A 23,302-nucleotide genomic window follows, 5' to 3' on the forward strand; every position below is an offset into this window, starting at 1 on the left:
TAAACCCAGAGACGTAATATACCGATATATGTATATGTGAAACCCAAACAATATCTGTAACAGTGTCGGAAAATATTTCGTTCTCCCCATGTCCAGTTATCAATATTTGGAGGGCCTGTTTAGGGCGGAACTCTCACTATAAACGTCAACCATAGAACCTCACGAAGAAACGTCCCAGGCCTATGGTTGTGGACATTGACAGCTATTAGTTCGTCTTCATCACTTGGCGGGAGGCAGACTTCGTACGATATGCTTACGCGCATATAGTCCGTGGTTAATTTATATTAATTAATGCAATATTGCATACTCTCAATATTTAAAGTCTTTCATCTATTTTATTTTTTCACGAGGTTGTTGCCGAAACATTGATTTTGAAAATTATTAAATTTGTAAAAAAAAGGTCATTTTTGAATATTAATGAGTGACTTTTTACATATGGTTCATATGACTTCGCCAGCCTTATCAACAAAATGTGTGTAAGCTATTCATATCAGGAAATACTCCAAATGTTTCCGACTGAGATTGTGGTAGAAACAGATCACACGACTTGTGGTTGTTGAGTATGGTATTTATTTCACTCTCGTTAGTTAATTTTCAAAAGTTGCAGAAAGACACTCGCTAAAGCTCGTGTCTTTTGTAACTTTTGAAAATTAACTAACTCGAGTGAAATAAATAGCATATTCAATAACCACTCGTTGTGTAACCTCTATATATTATGTAAGAAAAGTACAATATGGACAGAAATAATGTAAGGGGCAATACCGGTTATGTACATGGTGTTTTAAAAATCATATACCCGTTTGAATGGCTATACCTTTGCCCAAACGCAATATAATTACAAAACAAACGCAATATAATTACAAAACAAACATAACATAATTACAAAACAGTAAGAGGCGTCCAATACGAATTTGTTGATATATGCTATATATGAATGCGGCAAACGGCAGCGTAGCTTTGCGTACGCACAGTATCGTTCTACAGCAGGTATAACTAACACCAATATAATATATTATCAATAAGTTTAGTTGATATATTTAAATATTGATTATTATATTAGCGCATATATTTTTAAAATTTGTTATTAGGAAGCACACATTACTATACACCAAAATGTCTCGAATAATCCCGAGTTATAAACTTTTCCGAACGAAACTCGAGTGTTCCGAAGAGCCATTTGGAACTTAGAAAATGTCTGTGAAGTTGCTGGGTTTGATTATTCAAATGACAATTGGTTTTGTTGGCCTAAAAGAAAAAGGTTCAGAAATAGTTCTTATTGGTGAGAATCACTGTCATTTATTAATCTGTTGCACATCATTTTCAACAAGAATGAGACAAATGAAAGTAGTTTGCGGAGGGTCCAGTAGTGCAGTTGTAATGATGCCAAACTCGGTAAGAGCGCGGAACTGTTATCATATTCAGTCACCACATACTCAAATATAAAGTGAGATTTTAAAAATCACCTTGATTTATGTTGTTTTGCGTACACAGACAGCCTCGTTGAAGAATTCTAGTGGGTTTTTTTGTTTGTGGGGTGGGGTGGGGGGGGGGGTATTTGTTTTATATTATTAATGAGTTTCTTTGACATATGTCTACCTGAGGTATGCCGTTTATTCCAAGTTTCTGGTTAATATTTTACAGCAATTTTGAGGTAAAGATACAGATAGTTGATGTCAGAAAGCTGAGGTGGTTGATGCAACATTTATCAATCACATCACTTGTCTTGCTTTTTGTCAGCAAAATGTATTGATTTCTGCTAATTATCCTTTTATGTATTGTGTGAGGTAACAGGTAAAGGATATGTACATCTGTTCAGTGTTCCTCCAAACCAATCAAATAAGTTAACCTCCCCTCACCCACACCAAGTAATTTGTTTAGATTGTGTCCCATTTTTCAAAGACTGTCCTGTATATTAATTTAGACCTGCGGGTAAAGAATTTAGCAATCTACCAGATATAATCAAATCTAAAATACACGAAGAATATTTATAATGAAATACAATTTTGTATACCCAAAACATTAACTGCTTAGTTTTATATTTAAATCTCACTTGACCTCTCTAGTTTAATTTTAAGTCCAAGAAAAAAACACATTGAATAAAATGTATTTTACAGGCATTTTTTTTATCAGGAATGTACTATGTATGTGAACATATCACTAAAGCAAGGTTATTTTATTAGATTAAATTAATCTCATCATCTTTATTTATGAAAAGTGACTGGCACTAGATCATAAACTAGGGAACTTAGATATAATTTCAAAAATAAAAAAATGTCTTATATTTCAGTTCCTTTTCCAAATGAATTTTATCACACAGGGGAGCATATGGTAACTGGACTTTTCCCCCAAAGTTTGAAGCAGATTCCAAGAGAAATATTCAGTTTACAGATACATGTGCTTAAAATTTGGGCTCAAGGCTCAAAAAACTTAGGTATTGTATAACTATTTTTAATAATATCTAGGATATATATTTCAGCCCAAAAACCAATATATATTGTTTATACAGAACAAATTCTGTTTAAGAATCATCTGTTTTAAACAGTCTTTTTTTTTAAAATATATAGCACTGACACTCAATCCATATTGATATGAAATATTTGAAATTTGAACTTTTCTATGTGCATAACTCCATAACCTACAACCTATAGGGACATGTCAAATACTACCAAGTACACATTTATATATAAAATGCAAGATATTATATATAATAAATGGGCATCACAGTATATATATATATTGCTGCACACTTAATTAGCATGTGACATGTCCCTGTAACCCATATCTAATTATAGGTAAGTAGTGGGATTATTATTGGAAGCCAACATCAACACATCCAACTAATGTAGTACTTTTAAACAAGAGCCCATGGGCTGAGTTGTAATGCAATTGATATTTGTTGTTGTGATATATATGACAAAAACAAAATATTACATATAGCAGGGAATGTCCCCCCCCCCTCGCAGGGAGGAATGGATACCCCAGGGGTTGTGAAATTCACATTTTGATTAAGTACATCAGGATATTTCCATCCATGAGGAGGTTTTCATCATATCTGAGTCTGAAGTAGACAAATATTGTTTTAGCTATTTTGATCCCTTTTGGCTCCTTAGCGTGCACATGATGACGACTCCAACCAAATATGAATTCATTACTACTGAAAATGGATAAATTATATATTGAAAAGTCTCATTTCCATAAACTATAGCAAAATGTATCCCCTCCCCTGGAGTAAATGGACGACAATTGATAAACAAACTTATACATCAGATATACACCTCATATACAGCAGGTATACACCTTCTATAAATCAGGTGTACACCTTCTATAAATCAAATATGCACCTTTTCTACTACAAATACATTAAGTATACACAACTTAAACATCCAGCTGGCATCAGCTCCTAGTCGGATATCAACTATACATCAGGTATACACCTTCTAAACATCAGGTATATACCTTATATACATCAGGTAAACACCTCCGGGTCACTCCCATATATCAGGTATCAGATATACTCCTTCCATACATCAGGTACATATACCTCACATACATCAGGTCTACACCTCCCAGACACCAGGTATACACCTCCTATGAATCAGGTATATACACCTCCCATACACCTACATTTCCCATACATCAGGTATATACACCTCCCATACATGAGGTATACACCTCCCAAACATCAGGTATATACCTCTTATACATCAGGTATACACCTCATATACATCAGGTATACACCTCCCATACATCAGGTATATACACCTCCCATACATTAGGTACATACACCTCTCATTAATCAGGTATATACACCTTCCATACATCAGGTATACACCTCCAGAACATCAGGTATACACATTCGTGATAACTACTTTCGAGTCCAGGATATGAAAACTCTTTTCAGTTCCGTGGAGTCGAAGGCATTATTTAACTTTTTGAAAGACATCGGTCTATTCTATAAACTCTGATGTCTTTAAACCCACCTTACCCTTTTTGACGTTATATATATACACAAAGAAAAAAGTTAAGCACCCCCACGTTTTTTTGAAATGACAAATGATACGATTAGTGTCCTGAGATAACGGAACAAATAATCGCAAAAATACAAATGCAGCCTGTTAGGACATTACATTAGCTTTAAGGAAGACACAAGAAATATCAACAGAAATAATAATTTAATGAATAGATTGTCAAAAAGTCACAAGCCCAGTTATTACACTAAAACATGTTCATTTTAAGTATTAACCTTCTTAGGTCATAATGCCTGATAAGATTGTCATTTCACTTACAAAACATCAATTTTAAGTCACTAAACGACATCCATGGTTCAAAGTTTAATATCGGATGAAACCACCACGTGCTGGGATGCCGGCCTTAACACTGCGTCTCATCCCTCCAGTCAGTCGTCGGATTTCCTGCTGTGGTAGCTGTCGACATTCCCGATGCAATGCTGCTTCCAACTGACGTAAGTTTTGTACAGAAGGTTCGACTGCCTGTACACGACGGCCTAACATGTCCCAAACATGCTCTATCGGATTCAAATCCGAGCTCATGGCTGGCCATGGTAGAGAAGTCACTGTTTCGCCTTGAAGGTAGGCGGTTACCGCCCTTGAACGATGCGGCCTGGCGTTGTCATCCATAAACACAGGTCTTGCAGCTAATGGATGGTTATCAAAATTGGGGACAACAACTGGCTGAAGAACTTCTCTGATGTATTGATCACCATTCAGGTTTCCTCCTATGGTCACCAAGGCCAACTTGCAATCATGAGAGATGCACCCCCATACCATTACAGAGCCTCCACCGTAGGGACAGTTGGTTTGATGGTCCTTGGGGTATATGCTGTATTTTTCTGTCTCCTAACTCTCATTCGTCCATCTGTTACATGCAGCAGAAACCGCCTCTCGTCCGACCAATGGATCTTGCTCCAGGTCCTCAAGTTCCAACCACGTCGCGCTAAACACCATGCCAAACGCAATCTTTGATGTCGATCAGTTAACATGGGACGTCTAATTAACCTCCTTGACTTCAGTCCTGCTGATTTCAACCAGTTCCGCACTGTTCTGGTTGATAGACGTCTATAAGGTAACCATTGTCTTTTTAGAACAGGACTAGTTGTAAATGACATTCGTCTAACTAGGCGTTCCAGTGCCCTATCCTCACGCTGCGATGTTACGGGTGGTCTACCTGATCTTAGCAAGTCTTTGACGGCGTTGGTTTGGATGTGTTATCTCATAAGCCGGCTGACTACAGTATAATGATAGCCCATCTGACGTCCAATAGCTTTAAAGGACATCCCTGTTGACCGCGTGCCGATAATTTGCCATCTTTGGGCCTCCGATATTCGTCTCCGTACCATGTTCACAGAGAATGAATATTTTTTTCAAAACGCCGGTCTTTGATACCCAAATTTGAAGCGTGGGCATACTGAATTTTGGAAACTGCATAGGAGGTATGGCTCACGTGCATAATACCTCAATATCTTAATTACCGGTCACACCTGTATGATCACACCTTTTTAATGGAACAATGGTCTTGTTAAAATCAATATTTGCATTTAAATTTAAATTGGTAACATACTATAATTCAATATATCAGGGGGTGCTTAACTTTTTTCTTTGTGCATATATCATACTCGATATCATCTATTCGTTATCTGTTTCATTATTTTAACCCCCTTTTTATTTTAACTATCTACACATACAATGCGAATGCCTTTAAAATGAACATTTTTTTCTCTGATTTTATCTTCGCTACTCACATATTCGCTGTAGGTAAGGTAACTCCTTTTTATAATAGTTGTCTGATTGGTTCATATTGATTGCATGCACAAGAAATATAACATCAAATTGTTTACCTGAAAATGTATTTTTTTTTTCATTCAAAGTTGTTGATTACCTCTTACCATACAAGAAATATCAGCTTGGGGATCTCAACAATTTCTATGTTATGATTGAAGGAGTAAGTCCTCAGGGGTGGGGTGGGCTCCATTAAGGACTATCTTGGTATCATGAGTGTTTTTCCTCTGCATGCCCAGCAGCATATGGATGGGATCTTTACTGGTTTCATGTAAAACTTGGGGACTATAAGCCCATTGTGACAGGGCAGGACCCCGGAGCCAATCATGTAAGCATGGATGTATTCAGATGGTTACATGGTGGGGGATCTTAATTATCTTTACACCCACTTCCTCTATTGGCACCCAAATTCTCTGGCCCAATGACTGCTTTGCCTCAGTTTTTCTCAGACCTGAGATATGCTACAATGCTGGCAGTCATTCAGAAGGAGTAGGTTTTTGAAGATGAAATGTCTTATTTTCCTCTTAACTGGAAAACAAACCTTGTATCTTCTGGAAATGAGTCAATACACTACATATAATAGAGATGATATATACAGGTACCTTATGCAATGAGGCTGTATTATAGAGGATACCCTTAGCCAATAAATAATGACTCTTTATGAGGTAAATCCAATAGTGCGAGTGTATTCTGCAGTATAATCAACAAATTTTAGCAATTAGATTATATATTTGAAAACTGTCTCGGGAGATATTTCATATACATAACTTACTTTAGAAACAGCATACAGAATATGTAAAGATAGTATTATGTGTACATAGTATATATTTTATATATAATACAACAAGGCAAAGTATTACAAGGCAATCCATAGTCCCCCAAAGGTAATTATTTCTATATTTAACAAACAGTACCAATTATATCCGAATGAACCTACTGTTAGGAAAGTATCCTGATACATACTTCTTGCATTCCTCTATCCCAAGACGTCCTTGTACACCAAAGCTGGTTACTCCAGGTGAAATAGTACAGAAGTACAGAGTGCAAATCTATAATCCCCCCGGGAACCAGTGGGGGACTAAAAAGGTAGTATATGGAATACATGAAAGTGGTAAACTTTTTATATACTCTGTATACAACTTTGTACACCACTTTTTCTTTACTATGTACAGCTATATAACACTCTCTGTATGCTCTGTATATCACTCATTTATACTCTGAATACCACACTCTGTATAATATGTATCACTCTCTATGCTCCGTATGCCATTTTCAATATACTATGTAGACCAATTCTTTTATACCCTGTTTACCGCTCTTTATATACTATGTTACAAGACCGATCCTTATATACCCTGTATAGCACTCTTTATATAACCTGTATATCACTCCTAATATAAGCTGTATACGACTCCCGATATACTGTGTATACCACTCTATATACTGTGTATACAGCTCCTTATATTCTGTGTATACCACTCTATATGATGTGTATACCACTCTATATGCTGTGTTTACCACTCCCTACATCTCTGTATATCACTCTTAATATACTGTGTATACCACCTTTTATATATTGTGTATACATCTCCTTATATACTGTGTGTACCACTCAATATTTACATGTATACAACGCCTTACATTCTGTGTAAACCACTCTATATGCTGTGTTTACCACTTCTTACATACTCTGTATACCTGTACCACTATTCTCATATACTGTATACCACTCTCTGTGTACTATATAGACACATTCTAATAAACTCTGCATACCACTCTTTGTATACCTTGCATATCACTCTTTATATACTCTGTATTCCACCCTGTGTACTCTGTAGACCACTTATAATGTACCCTGTATACCACTCTCTATATACTCTGTATATCACTCTCTGTATGCTATGCATATCCCCCTTTATATACTCTGTAAACCACTTCTTATATACCCTGTTTACTAGTTTTATAATCTGTATACAAATCATTATATAACCTTCTCAATATTTCTTTGTAAAGACATTTTGGTTATATTTTATATAATAAACAAGAGGCACTGGGCTAGGATGAGTTTCTTGTGAAAATCATAACAAAAGTGTATCCAAATTTTGATGCTCAGCAATATATTTACTACTTTAAACAGGTATTACACATGTAATTACTACTACAGACAGGTATTGCACATGTATATACTATCACTGATAGGTATTACACATATAAAGACTCCTACAGATAGGTATAACACATGTAATTACTATTTGTTATTTCAAAGACTTTAAGAACATGCACCTGATGATGAAATATTATTTCTTGTCTGTGATAGAAGTAAATACAAGTTCATAACCAGTTTGAAACAATGAATTAATGTTCCTTACATGACAATATATTGATAGAACATAGAACAAATACATAAGTATGTTCCTTAATGTCTGTGAAAGTTAAAACAATTTTATCTGAAGCAATATAATTAAAGATCCATAGCCTGTCTGATAATAAATACAGGTGTATGACCAGTCTGCAACAATAAATGAAAAAACATGTTTCTCATATGTCTGTGATAACCAGCATGAAACAATTAATAAATGTTCCTAATATGGTTGTTATAGTTAATACAAGTTTATAATCAGTCTGAAACAATTAATAAATGTCCATAACCTGTCTGTGAATTTTTACGGGTAATAATACAGTTTTATCAAATTACTTTTAAAACACATTTAGAGAAAATCCGTGAGGAAAATCAAGATAAAACATTTTAATGACTAAATTGTAAGTTATACATGCAGGAGGATCGTTTTCCTTCAGTTATGAAATACATAAGAACCGCCCTTTCTCTACCACTAACCCAATCTACCTTCTAATGCTTAACCTTTTAAAATAATGTAAATACCGCTATAACCAGACGTATATTTGGTGGCATTAAACTTCTACTTTCACTTTCTCATACTTCATTTCCGGGTAAGAAATAAGACACTGAGGCTACCGATTAGGTGCTTTACCGTGCACTGCTGCCGTTTGCCGCATTTTATATATATATAGCATCTCTAGATTCAACACAACTCCCGTATTGTACTAGTCAAAGCTCTCGTCCAATAAACATTAAGACCATGCAAGTTTCGTCACATAAAGCTATAAATAGCACATTGCTAACCCAACTGTAGTATAGCCATTCCAGTCATAGTCCATGAAGAGATATGTAAATGCATGTACTTCCGAAACCAATATCATCACTTTAGAATACAATATGGCCTTCTTGGGCCCTGTAATACAGTCGTTCCATTGATGGATATATTGAAAGTGAAACCAGTCGAGGAGCCAGTTCTTAGAAATAGAAGTCCCGAGCATCAGAGGGTCCTTAGAATTCCCAGGTCCAGTTTCTTGTTTAACCATTGTTGTTACGTTTGATATTAGGTCACAGTGGTAAAATATTTACTATAAATGTAAGGGTGAGGATTATCTCCGGCCTTTGTTCTGGTACATACCACAATAAACTTTATAGTGAATTTGTGAACAATCTCAAAAACAATCCACATCCTCAATAGTAATCTTAATTTTTATTTACATAACAATCACTTATAACACAGTGCAGCCTGTACTTGTTCTCTCATTTATGAAACTGTAGCTCATTTTGTTCTTAGATTGTCCATTCTGTAATGAACATATTGTAATAGGACGTCCGTGGGAAGAGCCTGGCCAGTGTCGGTAGATAAACGTGATCGTATAGTAATTTAGGTTTTCCTTAAAACTACCGACAAATTGATCGGCGGCAATCCCCACGAACCTCCTACTGCGTCCGTCTGTACAGTCAGACACAGGTCCGAGAGATGTGAAAGAGCATAAGAGTCATAAACCAATCAACACTTTGTATAACGTTCACTGATATTTATTTATTAATAGTACACGACTGTGTTAGCCGTTTAATATGATTAAAGTACAGTTATAACAACAATATACAGTATAAGAACAAAATAGATAAAGTACGATAAAAGAAAGGATGTATTTAGTAAACCTATAGAGCCCCCACGTGGTAAACTCGGCCTATACATATAAACAAAGATATACAAAGTCTACCTCACCCAATACACTGCCCTATTGTATGCCTACCCTAACATTCCCTAGCGGGGCTGTACTGTTACAGTACACGTGCAGCACTGATACATTGCTCGGGGGCAGAAAAGATGCTTCTCCCAAACTGCCGGCAACCGGCCACGCAAGTCCCTAACGTTCCCTAACGGGGCTGTACTGTTATACAGTAGAAGTGAAGCACTGAAACAGTGCTGGGGGGGGGGGGGGGGGGGGGAGAGATACTTCTCCCGATCAGCCGGCAACCCACGCAAGTCAATGTATTTTGCTCGTGCATCTCTTTTTATACCCCAGCCTCCTGGCCCTATGTAACCTGTATCGCACACCCATTCTTTTCTAGCTAGATGAACTCTACGCTGTGGTATTTTGATTGGGACAGCATCACGAGTATTTATAGTGTGTTCAGCTAAATCAGTTCTCCCTACAGAGCCATATTCTCCTACAAAAACATCTTGAAATTATGTTACTAAACTTATAAGTTTATCTTTTTCATAAGCTGTCAGATCTTAAGAACTATTTTCTATGAGAGGTTCTAAATGCTTCGGTAGTTTTCCCCTGGAGGTACCTATGAACTCAGTACCTCCAGTGCTAACATCCTGTTTTATCCTCCCAACACTCCCAATAGTTACATTTGAGTCTAGACTAACACTACACTCAGTGATATTCATGGCTGAGATAATCAGATTGTCATTGCAAGGATCTACTATACTTCCAGCTATCAATATGCCTTGTTCCTTCCACTTAGGATTAGGTTCTACTAAAACAGTACTATCTGATAATTGACTTTTAGATTTACATTCTATCAATTGCTCAGATTGAGGGGGTAACACCATAGTGGCACAGGGTCTAATTAAGGCACAATTTAGGGTTTTCTGTTTACTTAACTGAACATTACCCTGACTAGTATATCTTCTCATAATTGACATGTACATGTTTACTTCCTTAGGAAATCCATGCCTAATATTCCTGCTACAGTACTGAGATTAGCCACTACAATATCTTGTTTAAAACGCAGCGATGTTTCATTTAGACTTAAGTTTATAAATTAAGAATAAAAAAGAACTGACACAGGTGAACCAGTGTCTATCAACATCCTCCAACTTGTATTACACACCTGTATATCAGAGTACAGAAACCCTTGTCTACATGTACACTGTGTATACTTAACTTGATTTGATTCGACACCCCCGCTTCCCCGTCTCTTCCCTCCTGAGATACTATTTCTTTGTCTAACGAATTTTCTGTTGGCCTACATTTAGAAGTAGCTGAGTTCTTGGCCTCGAGCTCAGCCTCAATTAGTGATCCGCTTTGCTAACTTTCTCTTCCCTCTCCCTTAAAGTGCTAAATTTGGAATATTCCCACATGTAATGACCCTCTTCGTTACAGGAGAAACAAGTCCCCTTTTTGCCTGAGGTAGTTTCCTCTTTATCTTTCTTTTCTGACTTGGTATTATTCTTGGTCAACTTCTTGTCTAGTAGTTTACTAATCTGTTCAATTGTCAGTGTCTGTCCCCCTGTACTATCAGATTGTATTGCACAGACTGATTCTGAACTATTTGTAGGTTTCTGTGGACTACTACCTGCCACAGCCTCATATTCTACTGCTGAGGAAATAGCCTCCTCTAATATTTTGGGGTGACAAAGGTTACTTTCTTTTTCATCTCAAAGTTATTTAGACCGTTTATGAATTGATCTATTACTTGACACTCTAGGTAATGATAGGGTTAATCTGGGTAGGCTAGTAATGCTGTTCTACGTAAAGAATACCCAAAGTCAGAAGCCGACTCGCCCTTACCTTGCTTCTGTCCCCTAAATGTACATCCATGTGCTACACTCCTTTCCTTTGGATTGAATCTCTGAGTGAGACATTGTCTAATGGAGTTATAGTCAGATAACTGCCCTTCCGTTAAATTGCTTAATAGCTTTTGGGCTGTGCCCCTTAAACTCATACTAAGTTGTTGAGCATTTTCGGTGTCGGTCCAAGCATTCTACACAGCTACCTGTTCAAAGTGAACAAGATAGTCTTGCCAGCCACTGCTTGTACCGTTAAATGTATGTGGGTGTTTTTCTTTCCTATGCACCCTCAATCCTGACAAATCTTGGTTAGATTCAATCACTGATAGAACGTTTCTGCTCTGAGGAGTGTTAGTTATCTGTCCATCTAACTTCATGTGGCTTTCATTAATAGTGTGTGGGATGGTGTGTGAGGCAGGTGCTGCATCTAACCTGCCTCCTATTTTTATGTCTAACCAACTCTGGTTTATTATCCTTCGTGTCCCCCTCGTACTGTTCTGACTTTTCCCTCTCAGTACTATAATCTTTCTTCCTGAGAAAAGGACTAAACACTTTCTGTTTAATCTTGAGTTTAACATCCTCCCCCTTTGTCTTAACTCTCATAGTTTTAGGGGTAGAATGTACAGCAGACTGTTTTACTCTTCTTCTTACTAACACCCTTTTTATCTCATCCTCTGTATTCTCACTTTCCTCCGTTTCTGAGCTGAGTGAAGATTATACAGTAACGACCTCTCTGCTAGCCCCATCCCCATAAGATAATATTCTGACTAAGAACAAATGGCTTTAACTAAGGTTTTGAAGCCCATTTTGGTGTTGATTCTAACCTATCCTGAGATGTTTGAACTTCCTTGTCTACCAACTCCTCCATCCAATCAGATCTGGAAATGTCCGACTCACTAACGTGTTGATCAGTATACATGTTTACAAAAAGGTGTCTATATACCTCTGACTAATTATTAAATCACATTTGTAAAACCCTTTTAGTCGTATAACAAACTACACCTCTATTTCAACAACAATTACTCATCAATAAAAGATTCTCGTCTTACGTTAGTTACAAATCTGATGAGTTACATGCAATTCAAAATAATCTGTTTTTACTCCCGCTAAAAAACGAATAAACCTGGACGTCCCGCAACTCTGGTTTATACAGAACTTAAACTTGCTATATATAGTAGACCTATTTGTCAACTGTTGATCTATTTCATGAAATGCTACGTACATGTACACTGCAAACACTACCAGTTCAAAAGGAATGACTTTAGAATCATACATCAATACTGATACGTGTAACTGAACATCTATAGTTACAGGACTTGCTAAATACTAACAATAAAGGTATTCCGCAATTACACGTACAATATAAATTCATTTAACAAATTTCTAAACTATTTAAATGTATAAACAAAGGTAAAATTGGAGAATACTTACGTTTTCACATCCACGGTCAACGGCACCAAATCTGTTATAGGACGTCCGTGGGATGAGCATGGCCAGTGTCGGTAGATAAACGTGATCGTATAGTAATTTAGGTTTTCCCCAAAACTACCGGCAGCAATCCCCAAGAACGTCCCGCTGCGTCCGTCTGTACAGTCAGACACAGGTCCGAGAGATCTGAAGGAGCATCAGAGTCATAAACCAAACAACACTTTTCATAACGTTCACTGATATTTATTTAATAGTACACGACTGTGTTAGCCGTTTAATAGAATTAAATTACAGTTATAACAACAGGATACAGTATAAGAACAAAGTAGATATAAAGTACGATACAAGAGAGGTTGTATTCAGTAAACCTATAGAGCCCCCACGTGGTAAATTAGGCCTATATATATAACCAAAGATATACGAAGTTTACCCCACCCAATACACTGCCCTGTATATTGCCTACCCTAACGTTCCCTAACGGGGCTGTACTGTTACAGTACACGTGCAGCAGTCTCTCGATCAGCCGGCAACCGACCACGCAAGTCAATATATTTTACCCGTGCATTTCTTTTTATACCCCAGCCTCCTGGCCCTATGTAACCTGTATCGAACACCCATTCTGATTGGCCAATCTACGGCATACTCACCAAATTCCGGTCCTCTCGAAAGCTTACACCAATGTTAACAAACAGACTAGTCTGCACCGGCGATAGCTGCTACTCTACGGGAAGCATACGCCGAACGAATAGCCCTACCGTACCCGTTAGGTTACTTGTAGGATGGTATTAAAAGGATTTACACTAAGAGAACAGTAATAGGCTAATGACCCATTTTTCCACAATATACTTAATATTCTTGCTTCTTTAAATATTTATGGAAATCACAATCATATCAATTTACATCTTTTGTAAATGTAAACAGGGTAGTTTTAAATGATGTTCAGTATTTTAATTGAAAAACTAGACGCTTTAAACTACATTTGCGATAGAATTTGTAACACAAAGACCACGTTGTCTGTATCATTTCTTGGGTTCTTAACCTTGTTATTTCACTATCATTGACCTAATTGATCAACAGTTTTGCTGAATGGGGGCTGAGTTTGTATTTGAGCTAGTATGGTGCGTGTCTTGTACAACCTTTTCAATATTGTTCTTATGTAAATGTATTTATAACATTAAGGTTCTGTAGTCCAAAGTATCAATGACCTGTGCACTATATTTGCCAACTGACTGAACAAAGTGCTTATTTACATGCGCTAGTTATCTCCATTGCTTGTTCTGTTGCTTTGTAGATATTTTTCATTTCATAGTAACTTTTTAATTAGTTTGTTTTATTATCAAGGTACGTTTTAACATTTTGGCTACCCATGCGGAGAATTTATATAGGCTTGTATGTCATTTAACCCATTTGGCTGTACAATCTGTGTCAATGAAATTTGTTGAAATGAAATGAAGGTACGGATTTTTGTTTGATTGCTATGTCCAGGTAGCTGTCTACAGTAGAAATGGCCCGACTCTGAAAAACAAGGCACATGTCGGGGAAATGTAAACACAGCGGATTTACCCTACAAAACACATATATACATGTATATGTATTTGTAACTGCATTACATTTACAATACATATAAAGTACTGAGAAGTGTATAAACCTCTTTTTTCTTTGTATGTCACTTGTGTGAAAACCATGGTTACCACATCAAAAATTACCAAAAAATGCCAAAAAATGCTATTTTTGACCTAAAATTTGACCCCCGCAACTAGTAAAAATTTTCCTACGTTCTGTCTGAAATTAAAGATTACCTACTTGGTTGCAGAATAATCTGGGTCCCAGTAAAGTTGTAAAACTTGAATTTTTGCAATTTTGCCTCGTGTGCTGTTGTCAAAATTTTACCTTCTGTAAAGCTAGCTTTTCATGTGTAGGCCCCCTTTCGGATTATGGCCAAAATTTTGATCTCCAACAAAAAACTTTTTTTTTTTTTTTCACAAATGTGAAGCTCACATAGCCCGCTTCATCATGCTTATACCAATTTTAGTACAGTTTTATTTTTAAGCCGCTCTTGGCGAGAGCCGAGCGGCTTATTAATTCTGTCCAGAGAACGAAATGACGGACCCACTTCCGTTCGGGGTGCGTGCGCATAATTCAGTATTGCATGCTTCCGCTATATAGTTTCGTTATCGTAAATAGAAAGTAGAATTTTTGACACTCACCTGTAGGTTACATAAAGTCTTCTGATACTCTTCTCCAAATAATAATCCATACTTTAAATAATTGCTGAAAACAAAATGTTTATCTCCGGTGCATTCTACGAGTGTTGTGGTGGTGAAATTTCGTGCACTAGGTTTGAGCACAGGGTGACGTTACAAATGTCTGAAATACACATATGCTATACTGATACGGGTCACAACACACATAAACATACACTGTGTATGTTTATATGTGTTGTGACCCGTATCAGTATAGCATATGTGTATTTCAGACATTTGTAACGTGACCCTGTGGTTTGAGCGTTTTAGCAACTCGGATTGCGGTCTGGGTAGTGTTACGCGTGTGAAACACATAGGATTCGAGAAAGCACATGTGAAGACTGTCAAGCATTGACGCTGTCTGTAGAAGGAAGAAGTAAATATATAAACTTATAAACCGTATGAGTGATGAAGTATAAACTCTATTTTGATGTTTGAAACGGTAACGTATATATGCCATATCGTGCTTAGGTTGATAACGGTAGACTAATGGCTCCGAGACGAGACGATATGTGAACTGTGTATGCTTATCAAACATTTTTGTAANTCAAATATATTCCAAGAACATTTGTGAGATTTTGTATATTCAATGACGGTAAATATAGTCGCTACAAATATTAATAATTTTCACTAATATGAATAAAAAATAAATAAAAATAAAAGGAGTACAATGTCTCTTTTCTCCATGCATGTTTTCCCACTACTGTTAATAAAATGCACCTATTCTTTATTATCCATTCACCGATTGCCATTCTGCACGTAAACGCTCATGTCACATCATTGGAGGATGCTAATTAATGAAAATTACAACGATGCGTCACACTTAAAGAGGGTGAAAAAAGAGGAGAGGGAGAAATGTTTTTAAGGCATCATTTAATAGGTGATTGATTTTGAAAATCCTAAACGCAACATCATCAGATGACCTGATTTTCAATTATACAGGGGTTAGCCATTTAACAAAAAATATCACCCATGGCCACAACCCTCTACTGTAAACTGCTACCCCAGGTACCATTTATTACATTTATCAGATTTTCATACATCTGTATACTATATTTTATTTACAGTTAGTCATGCCTGTCACAAATATACAGAGATATGACTGGATTAACTATGAGAAGGAGCGGTACCCAGTCATCTGGTCAGCCTACAACGGAGACCTCGATGGACTTAGACAACATCTGAAACAGGTAAAGGACGTTACAGAGGTAAAGGACACCACATCTGATACGTCAATCCTGGGTTGGGCAGTGGTCGGAGACCAAGTGACCATCATCAAATATCTGATTAACCGATACCCACAGCTGTTAACGTTAACCAACAAGTATGGTGCCAGTCCACTCTTCTTGTGCTCTGTATCAGGCAACGTGGACATGTTCAAACTGTTTGTAAAGGAAGGGTTGTCTCCATACAGGAGAATTGTTCACCTAGACACTGTCCTCATGTTAACAGCAGCCAGAGGACACCTTAACCTCACACGCTATATCGTTGAAACATACCCTGATATGGTGAGGAAAATATCAAATACTAATATGGACGTATTTCTGTATTCTTGCTACTCTGGAAGTGTTGACATATTTGACTACATGTTACAACAAAAGCTTGACCCCACAGTGCTGGACATTGACGACATCAACTGTCTCATGATTGCGGCATGGTGTGGTCACGAAATACTTCTGAGGTACATTCTGGAAAACGCAAGGCGATTTAACATCAACATCCACGCAACTGACGTCGACGGTCACTCTCCAGTTTTTTATTCTATGATGGGAAATCATCCAGATATTACTGACATACTGAAGAGATATGGCATGAAGCCACCGAATGCTTTTAGAATTCTGATATCTGTACCTAAGCGTCTGTTCCGTAAATGGCGAAGAGAGTCGGGAAAAGAAGGTATATTGATAAGGAGATTAAAAAAAGGGTTTTGTAGAGGAATTACACTGATACAAATAACGTCATATGTTCCTTTATGTTTTTGATTACGTTGTCAATTTATTTTTAAGCGACAGGCTGTTATTATAATTTAGATAATATACTATAAACGTAAACACAACGTTATATCCAGAAAATAAGGAGACACTTGCACTCACAGTATTAAAACCTTTCCTCGTAAACAAGTACTACTAATAGTATATCCAATTTTAGTGGGACCACAGAAGGTGTTCGATGATTATCTAAGGCTTTTCTCCGGACCTAAAGAAAAGTACAGACACATCCGAGTAGTGTTTGTTGGACCAGAGAATGTAGGTAAAACCACGCTCTGTCTTCGACTCCAGGGCAGACATGTAGACATCAGACTTCGGCGCCCCACCCTGGGGGCCGAGCTCTTCCTACAGCTGTATGAGATAGGCTGGGACAGCAAGAGATGGACACACCTTGATACGGACAGACCGGAAGTAGTTATCCACAAACGATTAGGAGAAATACTCAGAAATACATCTGTAGTCGAGGACAACACCGGAAACAACGATGCAGGTAAGCCAATACGAGAGGTTTCCTTCATTCAATTTTAATATTGACTATGTAAAGATTTTGGACAGACCGCGTGTTTGTACAGGTTCATTGTAGACTTATTTTGGCATAGCTGGTGAATATACAGTATTGCCAGTAGCGGTATGTTTTTTACTCACTACTATGTCTGTGTATAGAGAGCAAACTAAGCATGACTGTATATATGTATGTTTATGCAAAAGTAAATGCACGGACAAATCCTTGTATGTGAATATGTAGATGTTAATATGTATATATTTCAAGCCATATATTGAATATGAGCGATATTAATCAAATAAATGAGAATGAAGAATTCGTTAAAAGAGAAGAAATAAAATAAAGTGAACCAAGTGAAGAGAAGGAGGCCTCCTGTGCGATATTTCACGTTTTAAGTTAGGTGAATCTAGAGCTCTCAAACCATAGCATTCCGCAATAAGATGCTCTGAGGGGAATAAAAATAAAGAAACAAAATAATGAAAGTTACATTGAGTATTACAATATTGGATAATATTGCGATATTTCTGCCGTATACAATCAAAGATTGACAAAAGCAAGACAACACCAACTGTAAACAAAGCCGTTATTCAAACTTAAACCGATTAAACCAGGGCAAATATGAACAATGGAAAGATTTACATGGAGACCATGAAAAAAGTATAAGGAGAACAACTTCAAGATTTCCGGAAAGTTAACCTTTGTTATATCTTATGCTGATGTCATCAGGGTGGTCGAGTGGCGCAGTGGATAGCGCACTCACCTTTCACTAAAACGGCCCCGATTAGACATGAAAAGGTATGGGGACACCTGCACGACCACATGGCTTTTCTCCTGGTACTCCGATTTCCTCCCAGATTAAGTACCCCATATGCGCTACCATCCGGGCCAACAGGAATGTGTAACCAACGTGTGCCCACAGTTCATTACTAAGTCTATTTTAGATCCAGTAACTGTTATAACAAATAATGCCAACAATATACATCAAACTATTTACTGTCTCTCTGACTCCGATAACTATTACATCAAATAAGTACTTCCTTAACTACACACCTTCTTACATTTATTACACTAACACGTATATAGTAAAAACAACCCAGCTTAAACACTGTATTACACTAACACTTATATAGTAAAAAAACACTCTTTAGCACTGAATCACAATATATCCGTCGCACTGTGACTACCTTTTGACCAGTCACCCTGGACACTGTGAAACCTATGCCTAAGGTAAACCCTTAAGTCTTGATAAAACCTGTGTCTGGGTACCTGCCACTCTGTATCTATTAACAGTACATCACCCTGTACTGTGATACCCTGTGACTGTGTATACTACCCAGTGATACAAGTTATTTTGACACTATAAAGGAGTACGGTTAAAACAGAGTACGAGAGAGTTTTTTGCCTTAAATAAAGTTCAATTTTTAATTATTATCATGATAAGCTTTTTAATAAACAGTAATGTTATATATTTATTTGAAAACAATCAAACGAAATCAACAAAGACACTATCAACCAGTAACACAATAATTTCAATCACGATGGTGTTTTTTTCATTTATATGATTGGAGAACCATTTTATGCGAACAACTACAGTATACGCTTTTCTCACTATATTTATTCAGGTGTTTCTAATAATTCACTAGTTTTGTACAATAATTAGCCTTCGGTTACTAGCTTACCGAGGGGATATGTAAATACAACAGTAATTTTATATAAGTGATTACTGGATTTTGTTGATGTGTTTTAGGTTGTGGTATTGTTTTAGAGTGACTGTTTACTTTGTTATATGTTGTGATATGTAAGTGTTCATGTTTCTGTTTTTAAAAGGAGTGGTTTGCGTTGAAAGTTTGGCAAATTCCTTTGCCTGCACTCTTTATTGATTTTTCACCAATTTTTATATAAACACATCCGGAGATAAATGTCTAGCTACCTAATTTATAATGCTGATTTGTATGCCTTTTTATATATTATATTTTTAACTGTCACTGTAGGAATACTATCAAGCATGTGTTGTAAAGCACCTGAGATGAATTAACAAAAATATATAGGCTGATAACGGATTGGTTGTGCTACATGTACAGCCGATGGTAAACTGTTGTTAGGATTGGAAGACAGGTCCGCATTCGGATCAATATTTATAGTTCCTATCATTGTTGTGAGAAAGGAGTTGATAGTTGTTCAAATTACATTGTATCTTCACAATGATAGCTGCATCAATATTTTTTATAAACAATTAAAATTTTCTTACAGAAACCCAAGCACTACCTTCCACTGCTGATACGGGCCCCATTACAGCTGAGTCTAAACACGGTAACCTTTGTTTTAACGAGACATGACGTTATTCCGTTGATGCAACTTCCTTTATATTCTTAAACTTGCTTTATGTTTGATCATGCGATATGAGGTCACCATAGATAGGTACGTCACACTAATCATCACGTCTTATCTAGATTTGTCTCTCGCTGAGAGGTTTAAACATGCAATTTGTACAGAAAGAAGTTTATTTTGATATATTAGTAATGTGATAAATCGGATGGTTGTTCTGTTGGCGCAGTGGTTAGTGCACTCGCCTTTCACCAAGACCTATGGGGCTGGATTTTCCGATCGGGTACTCCTGTTTCCTCCCACATTAAAACTTTCCATGCACATCCATCTGGGCCAATACGATTGATTAATATAAGTTGATGTAAATTCTTTCGCATTATTTTGAAATTAATAAAGTCTAATAATTTGATAACAACTCATAAACCATATACCTTACATGTACACGTGTGAATTGATTATGATTTATAATGAAAGTTCTTGCGTATATTATAAATATTCCTCTTCCTAAAGCATTATTCTTTAAAGTATATACTCAGTAAGAGTAAAGTGTAATTGCACAGAAATAATAAAGTAGGGTATTTATATCAAAAGTACATATTTCTGACGAGTAAAAAATAAATATAGTGTTCATTATTTTAACATAATCAATTTTAGAAATTAAAGAGCTGCCCTCCACCGCTGATACAAGCTCCATCACATATAGATCGGAAAAAGGTGAGCTATTTTGAGCTATTATTTGGTATTCCTATCGATCGACTGTGTAAATATCTTAAATATTGCGTTGAGATGATTCTCGTAGGATATATATTGAATAATAGACAAAAAAGGTGATAATTACTAATAGATATGGTGGTCATAAACGTTTGCTATTTTGTCTTTCGATCACAATTAGTTTATTTGTTTCTTTATACGTGATAATATATCAGACAGTTTTCTATGTGTCCACTAAGACCTGACCAAAGCGGTATTCTTCACGTTCCATATTCAACCGCGGTATCCCTGCTGTTAATATTTAAATTATGGAATATTTGATTTTTTTTGTCGTATTTCAATTCAGAGAAACAACCAAAACCTGCTCCATTTGTTCCAAGACGAACGGGTTTAATGATAGTAGTGATAGCTATTATAGCCGTTTTGATGTCCATGTTTAATGTTACAAGTAAGTACGTGAACGTATTCCATGTAAATTTGTTACATATCTATGTTTACACTTCATACAACAATAAATCGTAACATATTTTTGTTTACAATTCATACAATACATCATACAATACAACAGTAATATGTCACATATCTTTGTTTACACTTCATACAATACAACAGTCATTAATTGCATATCTTTGTTAACACTTAAAAATACAATTCAGCAGTAATATGTTACATATCTTCGTTTACTCTTCATACAATAAAATATGCAATACAACAGCAATATGTTACATTTCTTTATTCCACTTTTGTCCAATGCATCATACAAAACAAGAGTTACATACAATACAACAGGAATTTATTGCATATCTTTGTTTACACTTCATACAATATAACATACAACACGACAGTTATTTGTAGCATATCTTTGTATATTCTCATAACATTAAATCATAACATATATATATATATATAATATAATTTCTTCAATTTCAAAAGTAATACGTAACATAGCCGTGTTTATACATATAACATTACGTCTTATTTAGACTTCATTGTCGGCGTTTTGATGTAAATTACAAAATAGTTTACACTAGGATTGAGTGATAACATGATAGGTGAGGATAGATATTTAAACATAGCCCTGCTGATATATCTCATATACACTCATTTGTAGCCGGTTCAAGTGTCTTACCTACAATCAGCACATTGTGGTTGTCATTGGTGCAGATTTTCAACAGGCTACAAGAATGCATTTGGCAGCATCAAGTTGTGAATGATAGTGGTAAGTTAAAGCCACTTACAATTTCGTTGGTGTTAAAATAAATGAATAACATATGTTCTTGAACTGTGCGCACTTGCTGATAGTTATAAAAACTCTCCTTGATCCACATTCTTTAATCCGTGCCTTGTCAGTCACCAAAAGAGAAAGCTAAAAATATAAATTATCAAATACAAATAAACAACTGAGGGACTTTAAAACAAAAAAGGACATATATAAGCTTTGAGAGGGTAATCATTTCCTACTCCACATGTGGCATCCGCTATGATGTTTCCTGTCAAATCTAGGAAAGTATTCAGATTGACAAGTCACTGCGACAACATCATCTTCAGTAACTTCAAATATTGAAAGTCCATTGGTAAGTAGTGTCTTTGTCAACGTAAATCATCTGTCAAGAAAATCATGAGATTTTGAGCAGTTGGTAATAGATATCATATGCTGACGGACATACTTAACACAGTGCTTTAAAAGATGAAGGTTGATGAAGATTGTTGCAAGTTTTATGGTCTCCATAGAGGAAACATTGGTGTTATTATCTTGTAAACACCATAGAGGAAACAGTGGTGTTATTATCATGTAAACACAATAGACGAAACAGTGGTGTTATTATCATGTAAACACCATAGAGGAAACAGTGGTGTTATTATCAAATAAACACCATAGAGGAAACAGTGGTGTTATTATCATGTAAACACCATAGAGGAAACAGTGGTGTTATTATCATGTAAACACCATAAAGAAAACAGTGGTGTTATTATCATGTAAACACCATAGAGGAAACAGTGCATGTAAACACCATAAAGAAAACAGTGGTGTTATTATCATATAAACACCATATAGGAAACAGTAGTGTTATTATCATGTAAACACAATAGACGAAACAGTGGTGTTATTATCAAATAAACACCATAGAGGAAACAGTGATGTTATTATCATGTAAACACCATAGAGGAAACAGTTGTGTTATTATCATGTAAACACCATAAAGAAAACAGTGGTGTTATTATCATGTAAACGCCATAGAGGAAACAGTGGTGTTATTTTCATGTAAACACCATAGAGGAAACACTAGTGTTATTGTCATGTAAACACCATAGAGGAAACAATGGTGTTATTTTCATGTAAACACCATAGAGGAAACAGTGGAATTATTATCAGGTCAACACCATAGAGGAAACAGTAGTGTTATTGTCATGTAAACACCAGAGAGGAAACAGTGGTGTTATT

The 23,302-nt window shown here is 36.2% G+C and overlaps 1 protein-coding gene across 1 annotated transcript in view; it reads left to right on the top strand.

Annotated features, from left to right (window-relative positions):
- Nucleotides 1–6,759: 6,759 nt before the first annotated feature.
- LOC110458630 overlaps nucleotides 6,760–23,302 on the top strand; it is a 29,953-nt gene continuing 13,410 nt past the window's right edge. The window contains exons 1-7 of the mRNA XM_021510416.1: nucleotides 6,760–6,881; nucleotides 16,401–17,229; nucleotides 17,482–17,811; nucleotides 20,074–20,133; nucleotides 20,803–20,862; nucleotides 21,206–21,307; nucleotides 21,971–22,078. Coding sequence (XP_021366091.1) covers nucleotides 16,407–17,229; nucleotides 17,482–17,811; nucleotides 20,074–20,133; nucleotides 20,803–20,862; nucleotides 21,206–21,307; nucleotides 21,971–22,078 — 1,483 coding nt within the window. The 5' untranslated portion in view covers nucleotides 6,760–6,881; nucleotides 16,401–16,406. The remainder of the gene's footprint in view (nucleotides 6,882–16,400; nucleotides 17,230–17,481; nucleotides 17,812–20,073; nucleotides 20,134–20,802; nucleotides 20,863–21,205; nucleotides 21,308–21,970; nucleotides 22,079–23,302) is intronic.

The sequence above is a fragment of the Mizuhopecten yessoensis genome, unplaced genomic scaffold (assembly GCF_002113885.1).
Source record: "Mizuhopecten yessoensis strain PY_sf001 unplaced genomic scaffold, ASM211388v2 scaffold9683, whole genome shotgun sequence".
In the NCBI taxonomy this organism is placed as follows: domain Eukaryota; kingdom Metazoa; phylum Mollusca; class Bivalvia; order Pectinida; family Pectinidae; genus Mizuhopecten; species Mizuhopecten yessoensis.